General features: G+C 53.4%; 1 protein-coding gene across 2 annotated transcripts in view; it reads left to right on the top strand.

The window, feature by feature from the left end:
* The first annotated feature begins 499 nt into the window (after positions 1–499).
* The window catches only part of ACAN (aggrecan), a 38329-nt gene continuing 19419 nt past the window's right edge, over positions 500–19409 (top strand). For both annotated transcript variants that reach the window (XM_040642620.1, XM_040642621.1), the window contains exons 1-11: positions 500–569; positions 2980–3363; positions 4255–4429; positions 6077–6204; positions 7496–7789; positions 9195–9620; positions 11453–11627; positions 12180–12307; positions 13300–13593; positions 15398–15610; positions 18563–19399. In XM_040642620.1, coding sequence (XP_040498554.1) covers positions 500–569; positions 2980–3363; positions 4255–4429; positions 6077–6204; positions 7496–7789; positions 9195–9620; positions 11453–11627; positions 12180–12307; positions 13300–13593; positions 15398–15610; positions 18563–19399 — 3124 coding nt within the window. The remainder of the gene's footprint in view (positions 570–2979; positions 3364–4254; positions 4430–6076; positions 6205–7495; positions 7790–9194; positions 9621–11452; positions 11628–12179; positions 12308–13299; positions 13594–15397; positions 15611–18562; positions 19400–19409) is intronic.

The following is a 19409-nucleotide window of genomic DNA, read 5'->3' on the forward strand; positions in this document are numbered from 1 at the left end:
GAGGTGGTTCAGTCTTTTTGTTTCATTCATGCCTTCAGCTGATTGGATGAGGCCCGCCCAGATTATCAGGGCAATCTGCTTAGTGTACCGACTTAAATGTTCACCTCGTCCAAAAACACCCTCACAGACGCACCCAGAATAATGTTTGAACAAATATCTGAGCAGCCAGTGGGTCTAGTCAAGTCGACATAACATCAACCATTGCATGGATCCTTCAGAAGGAGCCTTTATAGGTTAGAAGGTGGGAAGTGCCCTCGAAGAGACAGGAGGAGGATTCCAGCCTAACACGTGTAATTAAACTGAGAAATCTGGGAAGGCTTTGTGAAGAGAGGACTCTTGGGGAAGACATCCCTCAAACCACACGCAGCCTCTATGTTGATGTGGTTTCAGATCCTTGCGCATGGAATTAATCACCCTGTGTTGTGTGCCATGTGACCCTCGACCCCACCGTGTCTGAGCCTCCAGCTAACCCCTCTGCCTCCCTCCTTCCAGGTGAACTATGACCACTTTACTCTTGGTGTTTGTGACTCTGAGGGTCATCACAGCAGCCAGCTCACTAGAAGCTTCAGGTAAGGACACTCCCATGCGTGCCTCACAGATCCGGCAGCCACAGAAGACTGGATTTGGGGTACTGAGTCCCAGACTCCGTGCTGCTGCTCCCAGGGATATAATCTCCCTTCTCCTGGCCTTTTTCTGGCCCTGCCTGCCCCTTTTCTATCGAAGGCAAGCCTAGCTGCAAGGGGAGAACGCCCATGTGTGTGAACACACACACACACATGTACACGCACACACACACACACACACACACACACACACACACATGCATCTGGGAGCCCTGGCTCAGGTAATCCTGCTCCCGGCTGCCCTCTCGCATGGACAGCCGAGAGGGAGAGCTCCTGGCAGGCGCCCATCTTCCCATCTCCTCTCTGTGGATCTTACCCAAAACCACCACACGCTGAGCTTGGGGTCGGAGCAGGATTACAGATAAGCCCAAAGAATAAAAGCTGCCAAGGGAGGAACAGCTGGACCATCAAAGAAGAGAAAATTCCTTGAGAAACAGAAAGAAGTCCCCAATATATCACACAGGTCTTTGTTTTTCTTGGCACGCCATCCTTGGGAAGACCCCCGTGGTCTCTCGCAAATGGCAGGCCGAGGTGGGTTTCTGATCATCGAGCCCTCAATCAGATGAGCAAACCCTCCACTGACTGCAGGATGGGTTTGCTCCAGAGTAACCTGTATCTCCCTTAGACCTAGGCAAGAGAGCCCCTGCTCTGGGCCACGCACTTTAGAGGCTTCCCTGGAGGAGGCCCTCGTCCAGCCCCAGTGCTCCTTAAAGGATGAGGGATCTGTAGGGACATGTCCACACAGATCGATGCTCTCCCTTTAGACCACACTCTGGATACCCAGGATCCCCCAAATTCCTTGCCCAAGTGACTCCAAGCCACTTCCAGGACCCATCCTCCTGGGGATGGCGGGGGGAGCACCATGCCTTTGGTGAGAGCCACGCCGGGCCTGAGGGAGAGGTCAGGGGGTGTGGACAGAGCTGGGGTGTGAGGGCTGGGATAAGCACAGGCCCCTCATGGTGCAGAGAACTGGCAGAGAAGAAGGCGGCCTGCTGCTTGGCCACCGGACCCCGTGCAAATCTCTAAAGAATCCAAGAATTCTAAATTTGGAACCTGGCTTTTCATTTTGAAAGGTGCCATTGTCAAATAGGAAGATAGAACATATTTGATTTAACAATCTGTGGACTTGATTTATAACTTTTAAATATGTATACGTAGGATATCTGGGTGTCCATCTGTACTCCGGCTTGGGGACCCACAGATATCCAGCCCCAGGCTGTAACCCGGGTGGTTTGCCCACACAGGCAAACCAGTCCGTAAGGCTGGTTGAGAGCTTTAAAAACTGCAGCATTGGGCACTGCAGTCACTCTTAGCTCTCCCTGGAGAACTGGAGAACGGCCCGCTCTAAAACCATGCTGTGTTTCGGGGCAAGGGCTGAGTATTCGGAGGGAGATTTTTGTGGAAGGACCTAGTAGTGGCTGCCCAGGACATCAAAGTTTAGGGCTGGATCCCCCAAACATTCCTGGCTCCCCCTTCCTTGCCCGGTTATGTATCTACCACCCACAAATATCTGACACAGTTTTATTTTCAACCTGTAAGCTCTCCCGGAAAGAAAAAGGGGGGGTCCCCTAAGTGTATGACTTGCCGTGAAAGGTGCTATTTTTGCAAAAGCTGTTTCTTTCCCATTTCAGGAAGATCTTTTACTTCTAACTGGATTTGGTAAACATGCCGCATCTTCCCTACCAATACTCTCCATGATTTTTCGTGGAGCTAGTCATACCCCACACCCAACCCCCACCCGTCTGACTTTTTTGCAGAAGTACATGAATGTCTGCTCTTCTCTGATGCTTCTCCAGCCAGCCCCCCTCCCCCGATTCCCCAACAGCAAGAGAGAATGCCTTGTCCCTCAGCAAAGTCAGGATGGAGTCCCAAGCAGACCTCAAGTGGGACATGTCTGTGTAGTTTTGCATCTGAGCTTTAAACATTGTGTGGATTTTTTTTTTTTTTACAACTTTTCCTGCCCCAAAGTGATTTTTCCCAAAAGTCTTTGAGTCAAGCTCTCACTCCAGGAAGATGGGTCCTGTTTCTCTTACGGCTTGGTAACCCCTGGAGTACCCCAGTCTGAGAAACAGAGAGGGGGATCTCAGCTCTAAAGTTTTCCTTGCCCTCCTCTGCAACCCTTTTCCAGTTCCCTAGTTCCTGTCTTGAGGTGCAGAGACCAGGGGTCTTGAGGAATACCGCTCTGGATAAGGTGTTGCAGAGCTTCCCGGGAATTCCGATTGGCACAGGAGTGCCCCCGTCCCCCGCCACCCCACAAATACAGACGAGCTCACGGGATTTTGTCATTTCCAGAAGGACTGACAGGGAGGCTGAGTGGTCCTCTCCAGGCGCTAACAGTTCTGTCCCTGCCCCACAGACCCTGACAACTCACTGAGTGTCAGCATCCCTGAACCGTCGCCTCTGCGGGTCCTCCTGGGGAGCTCCCTCACCATCCCCTGCTACTTCATCGACCCCACGCACCCTGTGACCACCGCCCCCTCCACTGCCCCCCTCGCCCCGAGAATCAAGTGGAGCCGTATTTCCAAGGAGAAGGAGGTGGTGCTGCTGGTAGCCACGGAAGGGCAGGCGCGGGTCAACAGCGCCTACCAAGACAAGGTCTCGCTGCCCAACTACCCGGCCATCCCCAGTGACGCCACCTTGGAAATCCAGAACCTTCGCTCCAATGACTCGGGGATCTACCGCTGTGAGGTTATGCACGGCATTGAGGACAGCGAGGCTACCATAGAGGTCGTGGTGAAAGGTGAGAACGTCCCACAGGGACACTGCTTCACCTGGGGAAAGAACCAGAATGGTATCCTCATGGGAGTGAACTCAGGCAGGCTGGTTTTCAAATCCCAGCTGCTTCCCCGCCGGCTGGCTTGCACCCACCGGAGTCAAGTCACTTAGCTTCAGTTGTGCCTCTAACACGGAGCTGGGACTATCATTCTCTCTGGACTTTGAGGGAATTAAACACATCCTGGCCATCGGCACATGTAAATGAAAGTTTGCGCTTGGCCACCATCCCATGATTCCGTGGGCCCTGTGATCATCCCCATTTTACAGATAAGCAAACTGAGGTTAGGCGATCTGCCTGAAGTTTCTCTGGAAGCGAGCCAGAGCGGTCTCCTGACTCTTCATCCAGATGTCTTTTCCCTCCTCCACCCCCACCTCAGCCCCATTCTCAGCTCCAGAAGTCAGAGAAAGGGATGAAGCCTCCCTGGTTCCTTTTCTCTTGATGGCCCAAGGAGAATGGTTGTGTCCTTGGTTGGCTTGAGGACAGGGTTCCCACTAGGATGCTCCTGGGCTGAGGATACATGGGGCTCAAGTGTCTCTTTCCCCAAAGAAAATATGGGGCCTGAGAGTGCCAACAAAAAAGTAAAAGGAGGCAGGTTTTAGTTCAATTCAAAGAACTTTCTGATTATCAGAATTATCAGAGAAATTCAAAACAGACACTCTGTGGGGTAGTGAGGTCCCCATCACTGGAGGTATTTCCACAAAGGCAGAAGGATCACATGTGAATGTGGGGAGGAGATCTGTGCATCAGCTAGAGGCCCAGACCAGATGTCCCTAAGGCCCCTTTGACCATAACCATAATTCTTCGAGGACTTTGAAGATGGGAGGCTGTGCCTGACCTGCTCTCCCACCCGCGCAGGCGTCGTGTTCCATTACAGAGCCATCTCCACACGCTACACGCTGGACTTCGACAGGGCACAGCGGGCCTGCCTACAGAACAGTGCCATCATCGCCACCCCTGAACAGCTGCAGGCCGCCTACGAGGACGGCTTCCACCAGTGTGACGCCGGCTGGCTGGCTGACCAGACTGTCAGGTGAGCCCCCGGGCCACGCGCAGAGTTGGGGAGACGATGGGCTAGGGCACCGGGCCAGCCTGGAGCCGGGGCCAGCGTGACGCCGTGGCCAGCCTGGGCTGGGGCTGCAGTAACACCTTCGCCGGCTCTAACGATCCTTACATCACTGTTCAGAAGCCAACGTTTGATTTGGGGCCATCTGGTTGCGCTATGAGGAAGGACATAATAATGTGTCAGGTATTCTGCGTGCAAAAAATTCATCACGTGCTTTTCTAGAAAGCTCCAGTGCTCCAGTGGAAATACTTTTAGTGGCCGCTAGGAATTTTAAAACAATAGAGAACTTGCACAGAAGGCCTTTTCGTGCCTTATTTTTTAAAAGGGGGCTTATTGCATTCATTTGAAAGATGGAACATGAGCAATAAAGGCCCTGTGCCCCTTGCCCCCGACCACCTCAGACAGCCTCATGTGGGAGCTCCCGGGGGGCCGGGACGCATTCTGGAATGTCTGGTGGCTCTGCTGATAGAAATCTCGTGACCTGTCCAGGTCCTTGTCATTCCACCCTGCAGCGGAGTGAGGAGCTGCTGGGAACTTCGGCTGCATGAGCACATTACACATCATTACCCTTCCTACCCCTGGCCCCCCTTTGCCATGATTTCTTCACTGTTTCTTGAAACTTCAGTGTTTTGTGTATTTTTGTAAACCACTTGCCTTTTTTGTTGCTTTTAATAAGGCGAGACATCCATAAATTAAGCTTTTGGGGGCCTTTTTCCCCCTGGAGTGCAGCTGCTGAGGGATGGGTAGCCCAGCGGGACAGATAGAGCTCTGCCCTCGAGGGATCTCAGTCCGTGAGAGCGAGCCTGTTAAGGCAAGATGAGACACTCATTCGGGGCGGATCAGAGCTCTGAACGGAAAAGCTGGAACCGCAAAGCCTCCCGAGGAAAACAAAGGAAAATATCTTTGCAATCTTGGGGTAGATCTTTCAGATCTTAGGACACAAACGCCACCAACAAGAAAACAGGACAAGACAGCAGCCTAGCATAGTGCAAGAGCCCACACTGCGGCCTCAGGAAGAGCTGGGCTCAAACCGCAGCTCTGACACTTAGACGCTGTGTGACCTGGGGCAAATTGTTTCACGTCTCTGGGCCTCAGTTTCTTCCAGGTTAAAATGGAGTGTTGCTAGCACTTGCCTCATTAGGTTGACGTGAGACTCAAATGAGGCAAAGCAGGGGTCAGCAAATGGTGGCCCACAGGCCAAATCCAACCCACCCTTGTCTCTGTACATAAAGCTGTGTAGGACCTCTGTGGCTATTTCACACTACAGCGGCAATGTTGAGGGGTCAAGACGAGATCCTAGGGGCCACAAGACCTAAAATATTTACTCTCTGGCCTCTCTACAGAAAAGATTTGCAGGCCTGGATATTTGGTTCTTATAAATATTCAGCAAAGGGGGCTGCCTGTAATCATCGATAACTGTGAAAACATGTATCTCAATAAAGCTTGGGGGGAAAAGCCATAAAGACGAGCAGTCCACGTACCCAGGGCAGATACTGGCAAACACATCAGTGAGTCCCCGTTTCCTCCCACGTGGGAGGAGGATACAAGGGCCCAGGCCACAGGCCCCTTCTGTCCCCTGAAGGTCACACGACACCCATTCTGGGTTCCTGGCAGGTACCCCATCCACACTCCGAGGGAAGGCTGCTATGGGGACAAGGATGAGTTTCCGGGCGTGAGGACCTACGGCATCCGAGACACCAATGAGACCTATGATGTCTACTGCTTCGCTGAGGAGATGGAGGGTGAGGCCTGCCCCCTTCCCAGGAGCCCTACCTGTCCCCTTCTCCCCACTGACACTAGGGATTCCGTGGGCCTCCTCTAGGGCAGAGCACGAACCCAGGACAGCACACACCAGACCCCTCCCTACCATGCCCAGAGAGGGTGGGGGAAAGATAGGGGCCCTCAGATCCCCTCCTTCCCCACTTTGGAAAGAGCCTCAGTAGCCGCGGGCACGCCCCAACTGTCTGGCACCACTACTGGGCCCAAGAATGCTTGTCTCTGTCTCTCTGCTGGGACCACCCCTCCCAGTCAGCATCTCCTGCTGCCATGACCAGCCCATTGCTGTCCCAAGGTTCACTGCACCAGTAAAGCCTAGCCCAGCCTTGTCACCCTCACAAAGAATGCCCCAGGCCACTCCAGGGTGGGGCCCATCAGAAGTGTAGTTCCCAGGAGAGTCGACTGCCCTTCTGACCTCTCTAGCTCCGCTGCAGCCAGCCCCCAGTGCCACCCAGGCTGTCCCAATGGGCCAGTTCTGGAGAGCCTCAGTGGTGGCGGGAAGGAACCCAGAGTCCTTCTCTGCTTTGTAAAGGATACTAATTTTGATCACAAGCAGAGCTTCCCGAGTTACCTGGGCATGTGGAAGATACGACTTCTCCCATCTGCACCCAACCCCCCCTTTGACAGTCCAGGCCCTGCCGCCTCGGGCCCCCGCCCCCACCCAAGTTCGCAGCTTCCCCCAGGCTGGAGATAAGCCCAAACAACCTGGCTCATTCTGAGGCTGGGACAGTCCCCTGCTTTCTCACCCCCAGGCTCCCTTTCCTCACTCTCGCCTCTGGGCCCAGGGCCTATTAAGGAGCAAGTATTTGTGTTCCCATTCTTGGCTCACCAAAGACAAAGCCAATCAGAACTGCCACTGAGCGGGGACTGCCAGTGCCTTCCCCGGAAACACCTGCCCACCACCCACCCCTACCCCCCACACAACATGCTTAGGTTTGCAGAAATAGTAAAAAGCGCTCACAAGGCCCCACTAATGCCCTTATAGATGCTTCGGGGCCTAGAGACCCCCATTTGGGAACCACTGCTTTGAGGGTCAAAGTCTAATGCCTGCTCTTCCCGTCACAACTTCAATTTTTTTAAAAGGATTGCTTGCATAGGCAATGCTCAACTGCTAGGACGGATGGGGCAGGGAGAGGGGCGGTTTCACAGCAGAGGGCCAGCAAGAATGCTTTGGAGCAGGAGCTTGGAGCCTAGGGAGGGAGGCGGGGGCAGGAGCGGGGAAGGAGGTCCTCACCCTGCCGGCCCTGTCCTTGGCAGGCGAGGTCTTCTATGCGACATCTCCGGAGAAGTTCACCTTCCAGGAGGCAGCCAACGAGTGCCGGCGGCTGGGCGCGCGGCTGGCCACCACGGGCCAGCTCTACCTGGCCTGGCAGGGCGGCATGGACATGTGCAGTGCTGGCTGGCTGGCTGACCGCAGTGTGCGCTACCCCATCTCCAAGGCTCGGCCCAACTGCGGGGGCAACCTCCTGGGCGTGCGGACCGTCTACCTGCACGCCAACCAGACGGGCTACCCCGACCCCTCGTCCCGCTACGACGCCATCTGCTACACAGGTGGGGCTGGGGGGGTGCAGGGCCTGGGAGGGGGGTTTGCGCCACAGAAATGGGGGCCCAGAGGAGGGGAGCTGGGAACGGGGTTGGTTTCTACCCCTTCAAGGGACCACAGGTACCCAAACCCTATGCTTCAGTACCCCCTGTTTTCACCAGCTCCTAGAACAGCCAAGGGAGAAGCACCGTAAGCGGCAGGATCCAGCCCTGTCTTGTCAGCTCAGGAGAGGGTTAAAAGCACGACCTTCAGAGTCTGTGTTTGCGCAGGTTGGAATCACAGCTCTGCCCCGGGCGACTGTGCAGCCGGGCAAAGCCTCGATGTCCCCATCTGTCTAAGGAGCAAGTGGCCGGCACGAAACCATGCCCCCTCCAGGCGAGCACCGTTACCCACTCTCTCGAATCCAGTGTGCTTAAAAGAAGGGCCACGTGGTTATTGAAAAGAGTTGGTGGGGGCAGTTTTGACAGGCAATTTATTTTGAAAATTTAGACTAGGGACACCTGGGCGGCTCAGTCAGTTACGCATCTGCCGTGGGCTCAGGTCATGATCCCAGGGTCCTGGGATTGAGTCCCGCGTCAGGCTCCCTGCTCAGCTGGGAGTCTGCTTCTCCCTCTGCCTACCATGCTCTCTCTCTAACAAATAAATTAAAAAAAAAAAATTTAGACTAAAACTTTTAAAAGATTTTTATCTCATTTTACACGTCTGGGTTAGCATTACAATTACGTGCTAATTCTTAAAGGGAAAAAAAACACGGATACTATAGACGGGCATCCCTATTAGGACAAAACTGGGGACAGCATGGTGGCCTAGCTCCTTCATGTTTGGCCTTTATGGCCTGACTTCACAGGAAGAGGGGCGTTTTTGCAAAAGTAATGAGGGTTTCCCCCAAAGCCTCTCCTAACCGTCCCATAGCCTAACCAGCCTTTTCCAAGTGGTAGCACGCTTGTGGGTTTCCTCTTTCTTAAGTGATTGACCGGCCTGTTCCTGCCACACCCTCCTTGGCTGGTGACCGAGGCAGGCAGGGGTCTTAGGTCACTTTCCTCCATGTCATGGGCTCCCACATCTTTAGCATGAGTTCTCTATTCCACTTCGTAGCTGATTTATGGCTACTTACAACATCCGGTACCCGGAAGACAGATAAGGAGGTGGCGGGTGTTGATCAGGAAGGGATGTTGGAGCTGCCCTGGTCATATAAGCGGTGAGCCGCTTGGTCAGCATCTCGCGGTGTGATGCCTTGGCGCTCTTCGGCAGCATGGAATCCGAGGCCTCCTAGAATGAGTACTCGCGGAGTCGAGACCGCCAGGCGCACAGTAGGTGCTTTCCTTCCCCGGCAGGGAAGGAGGATCCGACGCTCGTCTCCCTCAAGCCAGCCTCAGGTTGAGCTCCTAAAACTCATCTTTCTCCCCGCTCCAGGTGAAGACTTTGTGGACATCCCAGAAAACTTCTTCGGGGTGGGCGGCGAGGAGGACATCACCATCCAGACAGTGACCTGGCCTGACGTGGAGCTGCCCCTGCCCCGAAACGTCACGGAGGGTGAAGCCCGAGGCAACGTGATCCTCACTGTGAAACCCATCTTTGGCGTCTCCCCCACTGTCCCGGAGACCGAGGAGCCCTTCACGTTTGTCCCGGAGCCCGAGGAGCCCTTCACGTTTGCCCCCGATAGAGGGGCCACTGCCTTCCCTGAGGCTGAGAACAGGACTGGAGAGACCGCTGGGCCCTGGGGTGTTCCCCCCACGCCCGGCCCAGCCTTCACCGCCTTCACCAGTGAGGACCATGTCGTGCAGGTGACCGCAGTCCCAGGCGCAACCGAGGTTTCGGGGCGGCCACGATTGCCAGGGGGTAAGTGCCTGCCCCTTGGGGGGCTGCATGGGGGCTGGGGGGCAGGTGGAAAGAACTTGGCCTACCTAAAGGATCCATGCCTTCAACTTAGCCTGAGACCTGGGCCAAGTCTTCCTCCTCTCAGACTCGGTTCTCCTTACTTACAAAACAAGGGGGTGGGCCAGAGAGTGACCTCCATGCTCTTTTGCCACGAAGAGTTTCCTTCAAATGAAGTCATAGGTGGAAACCGTAGTATATGTCAAGCAGGTAAAAATGCCACATGGGTCTAGGTGAAGTGGAGCCAAGAACTGGGGCTCTTTTGTCCAGGGCCCCCCCTTAGCCCCATCAGGTACCTCCACAGAACAGAGCCACTTGAAAACTGCTGTACAAGGTGACCCTGGGACTCCTCACAGAGCTGACCTTCCAGGACAGGGGTCAGCAAGCTCTGACGGTCACATCAGCTTGCCACCTGTTTCTCTATGGCCCGCACACTAAGGATCGTTTTACAGTTTTAAATAGTTGGGGGACAAAGTCAGAGTGAGAATAATATTTTGTGACATATAATGAAAGTGACATAAAATTCAAGATTCAACATCCATGAATAGAGTCGGATTGGAACAAAGCCACAGTTACTCCTCAGTGTGCTATCTTGTGGCTCTTTTTGGGCTGTCACCGTAGAGTTGAGTAGTTGTGACAGAAACCATTGAGCCCACGAAGACTAAACTATGTCCTATCTGGCCCTTTCCAGAAAATGCCTGCCAGCCCCTCTTCTAGGATGGGGGTGTTCCAGGTGTTTAATAGAGGTCTGGAGGCTTGGGATGTTATGGAGCTCAGCCGCTCCCCAAACTCCAGTCCAAGAACAGGAAGGACATTCTGGGGTGGCTTTCATAAAGGCCTAGCTGGTGTCCCCTCCTGGGGAAGAGCAGCTGGACACTGCCATCCACCATCACACCCAGGATGTCACCAGGTCGGATTTCAGCCTGACTTGCCCAGAAGAATACAATCTGTTGGAAAGGAGAAATTGTTTAGAAGTTTTGGGGTAAACCCCCCCCGATGGCTGGTTCCCAGGGTTAGTCCAGGACTGGAAAGAGCCCCACTGGCTCCCTGTGGGAAGGTGCCAAGGGACAGATGAGCATTGGCCACAGGACAAGGAACATGGGACAGTGTCAGACCAGTGATTTGAAGCTGACGTAACCTGGCTAATCACCCCAGGAAGCGTCAGAAGCAGAGGCCAATGTGTATGCAGCTGAATATAACGGGACAGGCAGAGTAAGTGGGCAGCTCAAGGACAGGGCTCTGCCCCTTTGAGAACCTGGCAAAAACCACAAGGCCACTCCCCAGAATGTGCCCGGTACACACCCACGAAAACTCTGGCCGGCTCTTTCGGGGCAGGCACTCACCCCCTGGGCCCTGGGCCAGGTGGAAGAAATGCCAGTGATTGCTCGATATATTCCTTAGCCTTTTCTGTATTTTCCAAATGTTCTGTAATGAATGCTTATTCTTGTTATAAGGAGAAAAAAATGCATTTGTTTTAAAGAGAAAAGGGACAACTGAACAGCTTAGGAGTAAGGGGCCCAAAGAGAAGGGTTGGGGACACCCAGGGCAGAAGAGTCCTCCACGGCTCTCTCAGGGAGATGGACTTCAGGAGCAGCTTGAACAAGCAGAGGGAACCAACTTGGTTGAGAATAGGATCGGAAGTAGGAAAGGAAGGAGGGGACGAAGGGGAGTCATTCCTGACGGAGCCAGGGCTCCCTCCCTGCCCTCAAAACCAAAGAACCAGGCCCATGGGCCCTGGCATTGTAGTACCCAGTCCATACCATGTCTCTCCTTCTCTTCCTCTCCTCCCCACGCAGGGGTTGTGTTCCACTACCGCCCAGGCTCCGCCCGCTACTCACTGACCTTTGAGGAGGCTCAGCAGGCCTGTCTGCGCACTGGGGCCGTCATCGCCTCTCCGGAGCAGCTCCAGGCCGCCTATGAAGCAGGCTACGAGCAATGTGACGCTGGTTGGCTGCAGGACCAGACTGTCAGGTGAAGGATGAGCCCCCGCCCCCGCCTTCCCCCTCCCCCCATCCCCAAACCAACCATGAGAGGTCGGGCCTGGGGAGCAGAACCTGTCACGGCACCCAGCAGAGTGGGCACCTGCTACGCTGTGCAGTAATTAATGAATTAATGACTCCGTGGCTCCTCCCTTAATTTCTCCCCCAGAATCAAGGCATATTCTGAGCAGGTGGGGAAGGGCCCCAGGTGACATTAAGTCCTTGGGCATTTATCCCCAAGGGACAGAGAGGGAGACTCTCTCCTCAAGGCCCCCCACCTAGGTCCCTTCCAGCTTGACTCAATGTCCTTCCATATAATGGGCTCTCTTCTGAAGCCAGGAATCCCCCAGGGGCCTCCAGACCCTTCCCACAGCCACACAGGGAGCTTGTTGCATGAGGGGCTCCTTCCTGGTTTGGATCTCACTGGACAAGTGAAGATACACCCTGCCCAAGTCCCTGAGAGACCTGCCAGCATCTCCCTGGGCCCTGCATCCCCCAGCCTCTGGAACAGGCCTTCATGCCCCCCTCCTGCCCTCCTTTGCAGATACCCCATTGTGAGCCCACGGACCCCGTGTGTGGGTGACAAAGACAGCAGCCCAGGGGTCAGGACCTACGGTGTGCGGCCACCATCAGAAACTTATGATGTCTACTGCTATGTGGACAGGCTCGAGGGTATGGTCCATGTTCTCGCATTTTGGGCCCTGGGGAGACACAAAGAGGAGGGGGAATTACCATCCACCCAGTTCTGTTCCTGTTTAAGAAAAGCTGGCCCAGCCCCTCTCTCAGATTAAGCTCCTTCTCTCCCTCCTGTGTGGTTCATGTGAGTTCCCCCAGCTGCAGGAGAGCACTGGTTCCTTAGAAAAGCAGTGATTTCTGCTGATAAATGAGACTTTACTTATTACAAATAAATGTTACATATGCCATCTGCCTTGTGGAGAGTCCCGATACCCAGGAACAAATCAAAGGCTCTGAGAAATCCTGCAGTAGAAAACCTCTTTAACTCTGCTTAACCGAGCAGCGCAACCTTATTTAACCACAGACCTTTTCTTGTTTCATTTCTTTTAATTTCAATTATAATCACCAAATTACTATTGCACTGAGCCCCATTTTGGAAATGCTGGTGTTCTGGAAAGATTTCAGCATACCCACTCACTTGTTTTGTGACTTGGGGCAAGTTACTTAACCTCTCTGGGCCTTAGTTTCCTCATCTATAAAATATGAGCTGATTGTGCTCATATCAGAGCCTTTGGTGAGCATTCAATGAGATACGTATGAGAAGTGCCCAGTACAAGTAGGTATTCGGTAAACGTGAACTTCCTTCCCCCAAATCAGACAGGCACCTGGGTACTGGTCTGGGTGTGGGGACCCAAACCCCAAGAATGGCCCCAGGACCTGCCCCTCCCCTCGATGAGTTCCCAGGGGTGGGGGTGGGGGGCTGCTGGTCCTCGGCATCCGGGTGCTCTATGCTTGAGTTTTGTGGTGGAGGGGAGCCCAGGGGGTCAGAGGGAGGTTGCCCAAGCGCGACCGGACAATCTAGAGAAGACGGAAGGAGGGAAGGTTGTTTCCATCTAGAGCGACCAACTGATCTCAGTTCAGTTGCCCTGCCCGCCCCTCACCTGGCTGTGGGCACAAGGGTCACACCTGCCACCTGCTTCTGCCCCCAGGGGAGGTGTTCTTCGTCACACGCCTGGAGCAGTTCACCTTCCAGGAAGCCCTGGCATTCTGTGAATCTCAAAACGCCACCCTGGCCTCCACGGGCCAGCTCTACGCCGCCTGGAGCCAAGGCCTAGACAAGTGTTATGCCGGCTGGCTGTCGGACGGCAGCCTCCGTTACCCCATCGTCACCCCGAGGCCCTCCTGCGGTGGAGACAAGCCAGGCGTGAGAACTGTCTACCTCTACCCCAACCAGACGGGCCTCCCAGACCCGCTGTCCCGGCACCACGCCTTCTGTTTCCGAGGTACGCCTTCTCACCTCTCCTCCAGCCTCCCTTCTGCCTGGCGCATCACTCCCCTGGGTTCACCCCTTCTGGCCCCTGTCCACTTGCCCCGTCCGTCAGAGCAAGGAGGAAGAAGTCAGCTCTAAGCATGACCTTAGGCGTTGACCCCAAGGCACATACATCCTTCTAAAGGTCCCCAGAGACCAGCAGAGAGAAGTGAGTGAGAACTGGGGCCCTCAAATCAGGCAGACCTGAATTTTAATTATAACTCTGCTGCTTCGTAGCTGTGTAACCTGGGGCAAGTCACTTAACCTCTCTGTTCCTCTGTTTCATCTATAAAATAATGATGTAATAGGTCCCACCTCAAAGCGTTGCTGTGCGGATAAACCGGGATAGTGCATACGAAACACTTGGCATTGTGCCTGGGACATGGTAAATTCTCAGTAAATGTTAGCCTTATTATTATAAATAACACACACATACACACACACATATATATACTGTTTTAATTTGTAGACCCTTGCCAACTTTTCTTCTGCTTGTAAATATGTTTGTGATGAGTTGGGGGAAGGTATTCTTTTACTCTTCACTGAGCACCAGAAATTCGTGGTTTTAATTGACCCACGCTGAGGACCCACTGCCTCATCCAGCAATCTTCATTCCCTGTGAGTTCTGAGAGTGAGGTCGTCAAACAGCCCAGGGGTGTGGCTAGGGTATGGCCACGGTCGTGCTGGGCTCTGCCTAGAGGAGAACCCCGGGGTCTGGATCTCCTGCAATGTAGATTGTAGTTACAGCTTGGGCCACGTTTTATACCTGATGTATCAAAACTGAGTGTCTGTGTAACTTGCTATGAATATATCATTATTTCAAAACAACGGTGACAAAAAAATAAAACCTGAGCTCCCCCGAGCTTCTCCGACTTCCGGAGTCACCTTTGAAAACCCAGTTCAAAGGAAGCTCAGCCCCACTTGCAGCCTCAAGAAAGCCAAACCCCTCTCAGAGGATGTGTGGAAGCTCTTGTGCTGGTCCCCTTCTCCCTGCTCTGGGCAGCAGAAGCCAAACCAGTTAGCCTCCCAGTAAATTCTTAGCCATGCACCCCCACTGGCCCCGACCCTCCGTGAACTCTGGCTTTTCTATAACTGCGGAAGTTTGGCCTCCTTCCCGACTGAGCCCACCGCTGGTTTCCCCTAAACCAAAAGAGTTACCCCCCCCCCCGGTCCCCCGGTCCCTAAATCACGCCTTCAGCCTCCAGTGCCAGGACGATCATGAATTTTAAATAGCAGCCTCCTATTTTTGACCCAGACATACTTGGAACCTAATTTCTATCCCCAAGAAAGACAGCATCGTGCCGTCGTTGAGAGCAGAGTCTCGCACCAGATACTTGCCTTCGAAGACAAGATCTGCCACTTATAAGCCGGGGTCCTGGGCAAGTCATTTAACTGTGCCTTAGTTTTCCTACCTGTACATGAGATCAAGTATCTATCTCATAAGGCTGTTGGGGGATAAAATGATGTCATATACATAACACCTTTCAACAATGCCTGGCACGTAGAATACATTCTGCAGAAGGGATGCCCCAGACTGCCCTGAAATAATGTGTGTGCTGATGATGTGTGCATATCAATATTGTGTAAGTGATACAATCAGCTCGTATTGAGGAAGACAAGGAGCCATCTCACTGGGCTTGGTCGGGGGGGAGGTCGAGGTCCAGCAAGGTTTTTGCACCAGGTTGGCCCCCCTCAAAATCCTCTAGTCCCCCTGGAGAAGGGCCAGCCTGGGATGGGTCGCTAGCAGGAGGGAATGCTCACCACCCACCTCTCTTTAGGTGTCTCAGCAGCGCCCTCTCCAGGAGAAGAAGAGGGTGGCACACCCACGCCCTCTGTCGTGGAGGACTGGATCGCTACCCAAGTGGGGCCTGGTGTGGCTGCTGTCCCCGTGGGGGAGGAGACGACCGCAATCCCAGGCTTCACCATTGAGCCAGAAAACCAGACGGAATGGGAACCAGCCTACAGCCCAGCGGGCACTTCCCCACCACCAGGTCTGTGAGGCGAGGGCGCTGGGGCGTGTCCTGAAGTCACACGTGCCTGTCTGCTTAGGCTGTGGCCCAGGGGTGGTTCTCTGCCCGGGACCTGTGCTCTGTTTCGCCAGCCCTGACACTAGCTGGATATGCTGCCGTGGGCAATGTCAGCCACCTCAACTGGCCTCTAGGACAACCGCCAAGGGAAGGAAGGGTCAGCCTTGTTGATAAAACACACCTCTCTCCCTCTCTCTTTCTCTCTCCACCCCCCAACTCGCCCTTCTTTTTATTTCTCCCCCCTACACACTCTGATGCTCATCACTGAGCCTATCAGGGGGCTGTCAGTCTGTCCTCCTGCATTTACACCTCTACCCTCTAACCTTTTAAAAACTCTCTTGTAGGAAGATCTCCAGTAGAGAGGAAAAGACCTAGAGGGGTCATTGGAAGTGTGACTGTGACCTGTCCCCTTGCCTTGCTCCTCCTTCTATGTCCCTCTTATGAGCCAGGCATCCCAGCCAGCACTTCCTGAGCCCCATCTGTCCTCATCAAATCACATGGAACTTGATGGGATGAAAACTTCAGTCCCCTAACCGTGTCGGAAAAAGTGTTTTGTGGCCATAAGGCTGGGGACATGCTGGCTTACAGAAAGATTAACAGGTTTTCTCACTGCAGACCTTCTCAGTGCCTTGGATATGCTAATATGTGCTGTAATGCAGAGGGGGTGATATATTCAAAGTGTCCCAAATGAATCTGACCAAGGGCCTTTCTTTTCCCCATGGAGCATTCGTGGGTAAGGCTGAATTAAAGCAAAGCCCAGTCATGTATGTGTGCTCAGTAGAGTCAGCTCGCCCGGGGACATTTTCAGTTGAAGAAATGAGTATATCAGGCTTCCCACTACTTTATGTAGTCACTCGTTGAGTGCACTGTTCCCAGGCAACTCAGCCATGCCAGGCACTCTTCTGGGTCCTGGAAATGCAAAGCCTGGCCTCGCTCCACGCCAGAAGGTGAGGGAATATTGGAGGAGGTGGGATTCTGGCCCAAAGACCTCACCCAGCAGCCACACCTGCTTGTGACCCTTCCCTCACCCTTCACCAGGACAAGAATAACCGAGTCCTGTTTGGCCCGAGTGTGTGGCTTGGCACGGGATCCTGGCAGCAACTAGTGGGAGTTTCCATGGGAAGGGACTCCAACGGGCCCCTAGAAATATTTTCCATACTTCAGTTCCCTACCACTTTGGCCATATCAGGAACCATCTGTACTGTCGTTAACTCTATGTCTCTTTCTCTAAATTGACTTGCTTTTAAAAAGAAACCTAAAATTATTTAAAAGAGAAATGTTATATCATGACTGTAAGTGGCCATTCCAAAGTGTTTCTGATACACACACACACACACACACACACATATCTATCTCCACCTAATGCCCTCTTGCAAGCCGCCACTGCTACCTGAACCGCCCCCCCCCCCCCAGGATTCTCCTATAAGCCAGAGTAGGTTGTGAGCCTGACCAGTGGGACCAGCACCTGCCTGGCTCAGGTTCTCTACCTGAGAAATAAACCCAAAAGAACATGCAAGGTCCAAACCCAGCTAGATTTTGTTGTTTGTGCTTTTTTAAAGATTTATTTATTTATTTATTTATTTATTTATTTATTTGAGAGAGAGTGTGTGTGGGCAAGTTGGGGGGGGAGAGGCAGAGGGAGAGAGAGACTCCTAAGTACACTCTGTGCTGAGCACGGAGCCTGACGTGGGGCTTGATCTCATGACCCTGAGATCATGGCCTGAGCCAAAACTAAGAGCCGGATCCTCAACTGACTGAGCCACCCAGGCACTCCAGCCAGCTAGGTTATTTTTAAATGCCAAAGGAAATAAGATGGAAAGAAAATAATGCAACCATGATTATTTAGAATGATGAGACTTTTTCACTCTGTTTTCCAAACCCTCTGCAATAGCACGCTCAGAATTGAAAAAGTTGATGTATTTTTGCAAACAGTACTACCCCTCCCCTGCCTCAGAGGGATGGCTTTGGATGAATGATTCTCAAACTCGAGGGGGCATCGGCATTGTGAGGGTTCCAGGGTGGGGGTGGGGTGGGGAAGGGACTTATTAAAAGACAACATGCCTGGGTGGCATAGTCAGTTGTGTCTGACTCTTGGTTTCCACTCAGGTCATGATGTCAGGGTCCTGGGATCAAGCCCCGTGTTGGGCTCCCCACTCAGCAGAGAGTCTATTTGTCTCCCTCTCTCTACCTCTCCCCCCACTCACGTTCTCTCTCTCCCCCCCTCTAAAATAAACAAATAATTTTTAAAAAAAATTAAAATTAAAAAAAAAAAAGACACCATGCTGCCCCCACCCTAGAGTCCCCAGAGGGAGTGCGGTGGGGTCTGAGAATCTGCTCTTCTGTCAGCCTCCCAGGTAATGCTGGTGTTGCTGGTACTGTTCATGTTGCCGGTGCAGGGACCACACTTTGCAAATCATGGGTTTAGATAAATGAGATGATCGTGTGTAGGTACTTGATAGGTGACCTTGATTACTTTCCATGAGAGCCAGGCCCCTACTTGCATGGGTTGTGTGGTTGGCGCCACCTGGAGTCTCGAAGAACACAGTTTCCTGGTCCCCTCCCTCCTTCCTTCCCCAGACACGATGCAAGGTTCCATTAGAAAATGTCTAGGGGCGCCTGGGTGGCAATGTGGTTAAGCGTCTGCCTTAGGCTCAGGGCATGATCCCAGCGTTCTGGGATCGAGCCCCACATCAGGCTCCTCTGCTATGAGCCTGCTTCTTCCTCTCCCACTCCCCCTGCTTGTGTTGCCTCTCTCGCTGGCTGTCTCTATCTCTGTCGAATAAATAAATAAAATCTTTAAAAAAAAAATGTCTGAGCACACACCTCTGAAGAAAAGTTTTACTGTGGAAGGAATGGGTGAGCTTCAAATAAAGCAGAGTTACTAAATCCATACCTCATCTTCTTCCTTTCCTCCAGGGATCCCTCCAACATGGCCTCCCACCAGCGCAGCAACAGAGGAGAGCACAGAAGGACCTTCTGGAACGGAAGTGCCCTCAGTCTCAGAGAAGCCGTCCCCCTCGGAAGAGCCATTCCCTTCAGAGGAACCGTTCCCCTGGGAGGAACTGTCCACACTTTCACCCCCAGTGCCCAGTGGGACTGAGCTGCCGGGCTCTGGGGAGCCATCCGGGGTACCTGAAGTCAGTGGTGACTTCACAGGCAGCGGAGAAGTTTCAGGACATCTGGACTTCAGTGGCCAACCCTCAGGGGAAAGTGCAAGTGGACTGCCCTCTGAAGATCTTGACTCCAGTGGGCTCACCTCTGCTGTGGGCTCAGGCCTGCCTGTGGGAAGTGGACTGGCCTCAGGGGATGAAGATAAAATTACATGGTCCGGCATTCCTGAAGTTGGAGGTGAGGGCCTAGAGACCTCTGCCTCTGGAGTAGGGGACCTCAGCGGGCTGCCTTCTGGAGAAGGTCCAGAAGTCTCTGCCTCTGGAATAGAGGACCTCAGCAGGCTGCCTTCTGGAGAAGGTCCAGAATTTCCTCCCTCTGGAGTAGAGGACATCAGTGGATTACCTTCCGGAGAAGGTCCAGAAGTCTCTGCCTCTGGAGTAGAGGACCTTAGTGGATTACCTTCTGGAGAAGGTCTAGAAGTCTCTGCCTCTGGAGTAGAGGACGTCAGCAGGCTGCCTTCTGGAGAAGGTCCAGAAGTTTCTCCCTCTGGAGTAGAGGACATCAGTGGATTACCTTCTGGAGAAGGTCCAGAAGTCTCTGCCTCTGGAGTAGAGGACCTCAGCAGGCTGCCTTCTGGAGAAGGTCCAGAAGT

The sequence above is a fragment of the Ursus maritimus genome, unplaced genomic scaffold, assembly GCF_017311325.1.
Source record: "Ursus maritimus isolate PB19 unplaced genomic scaffold, ASM1731132v1 scaffold_27, whole genome shotgun sequence".
Taxonomy (NCBI): Eukaryota; Metazoa; Chordata; class Mammalia; order Carnivora; family Ursidae; genus Ursus; species Ursus maritimus.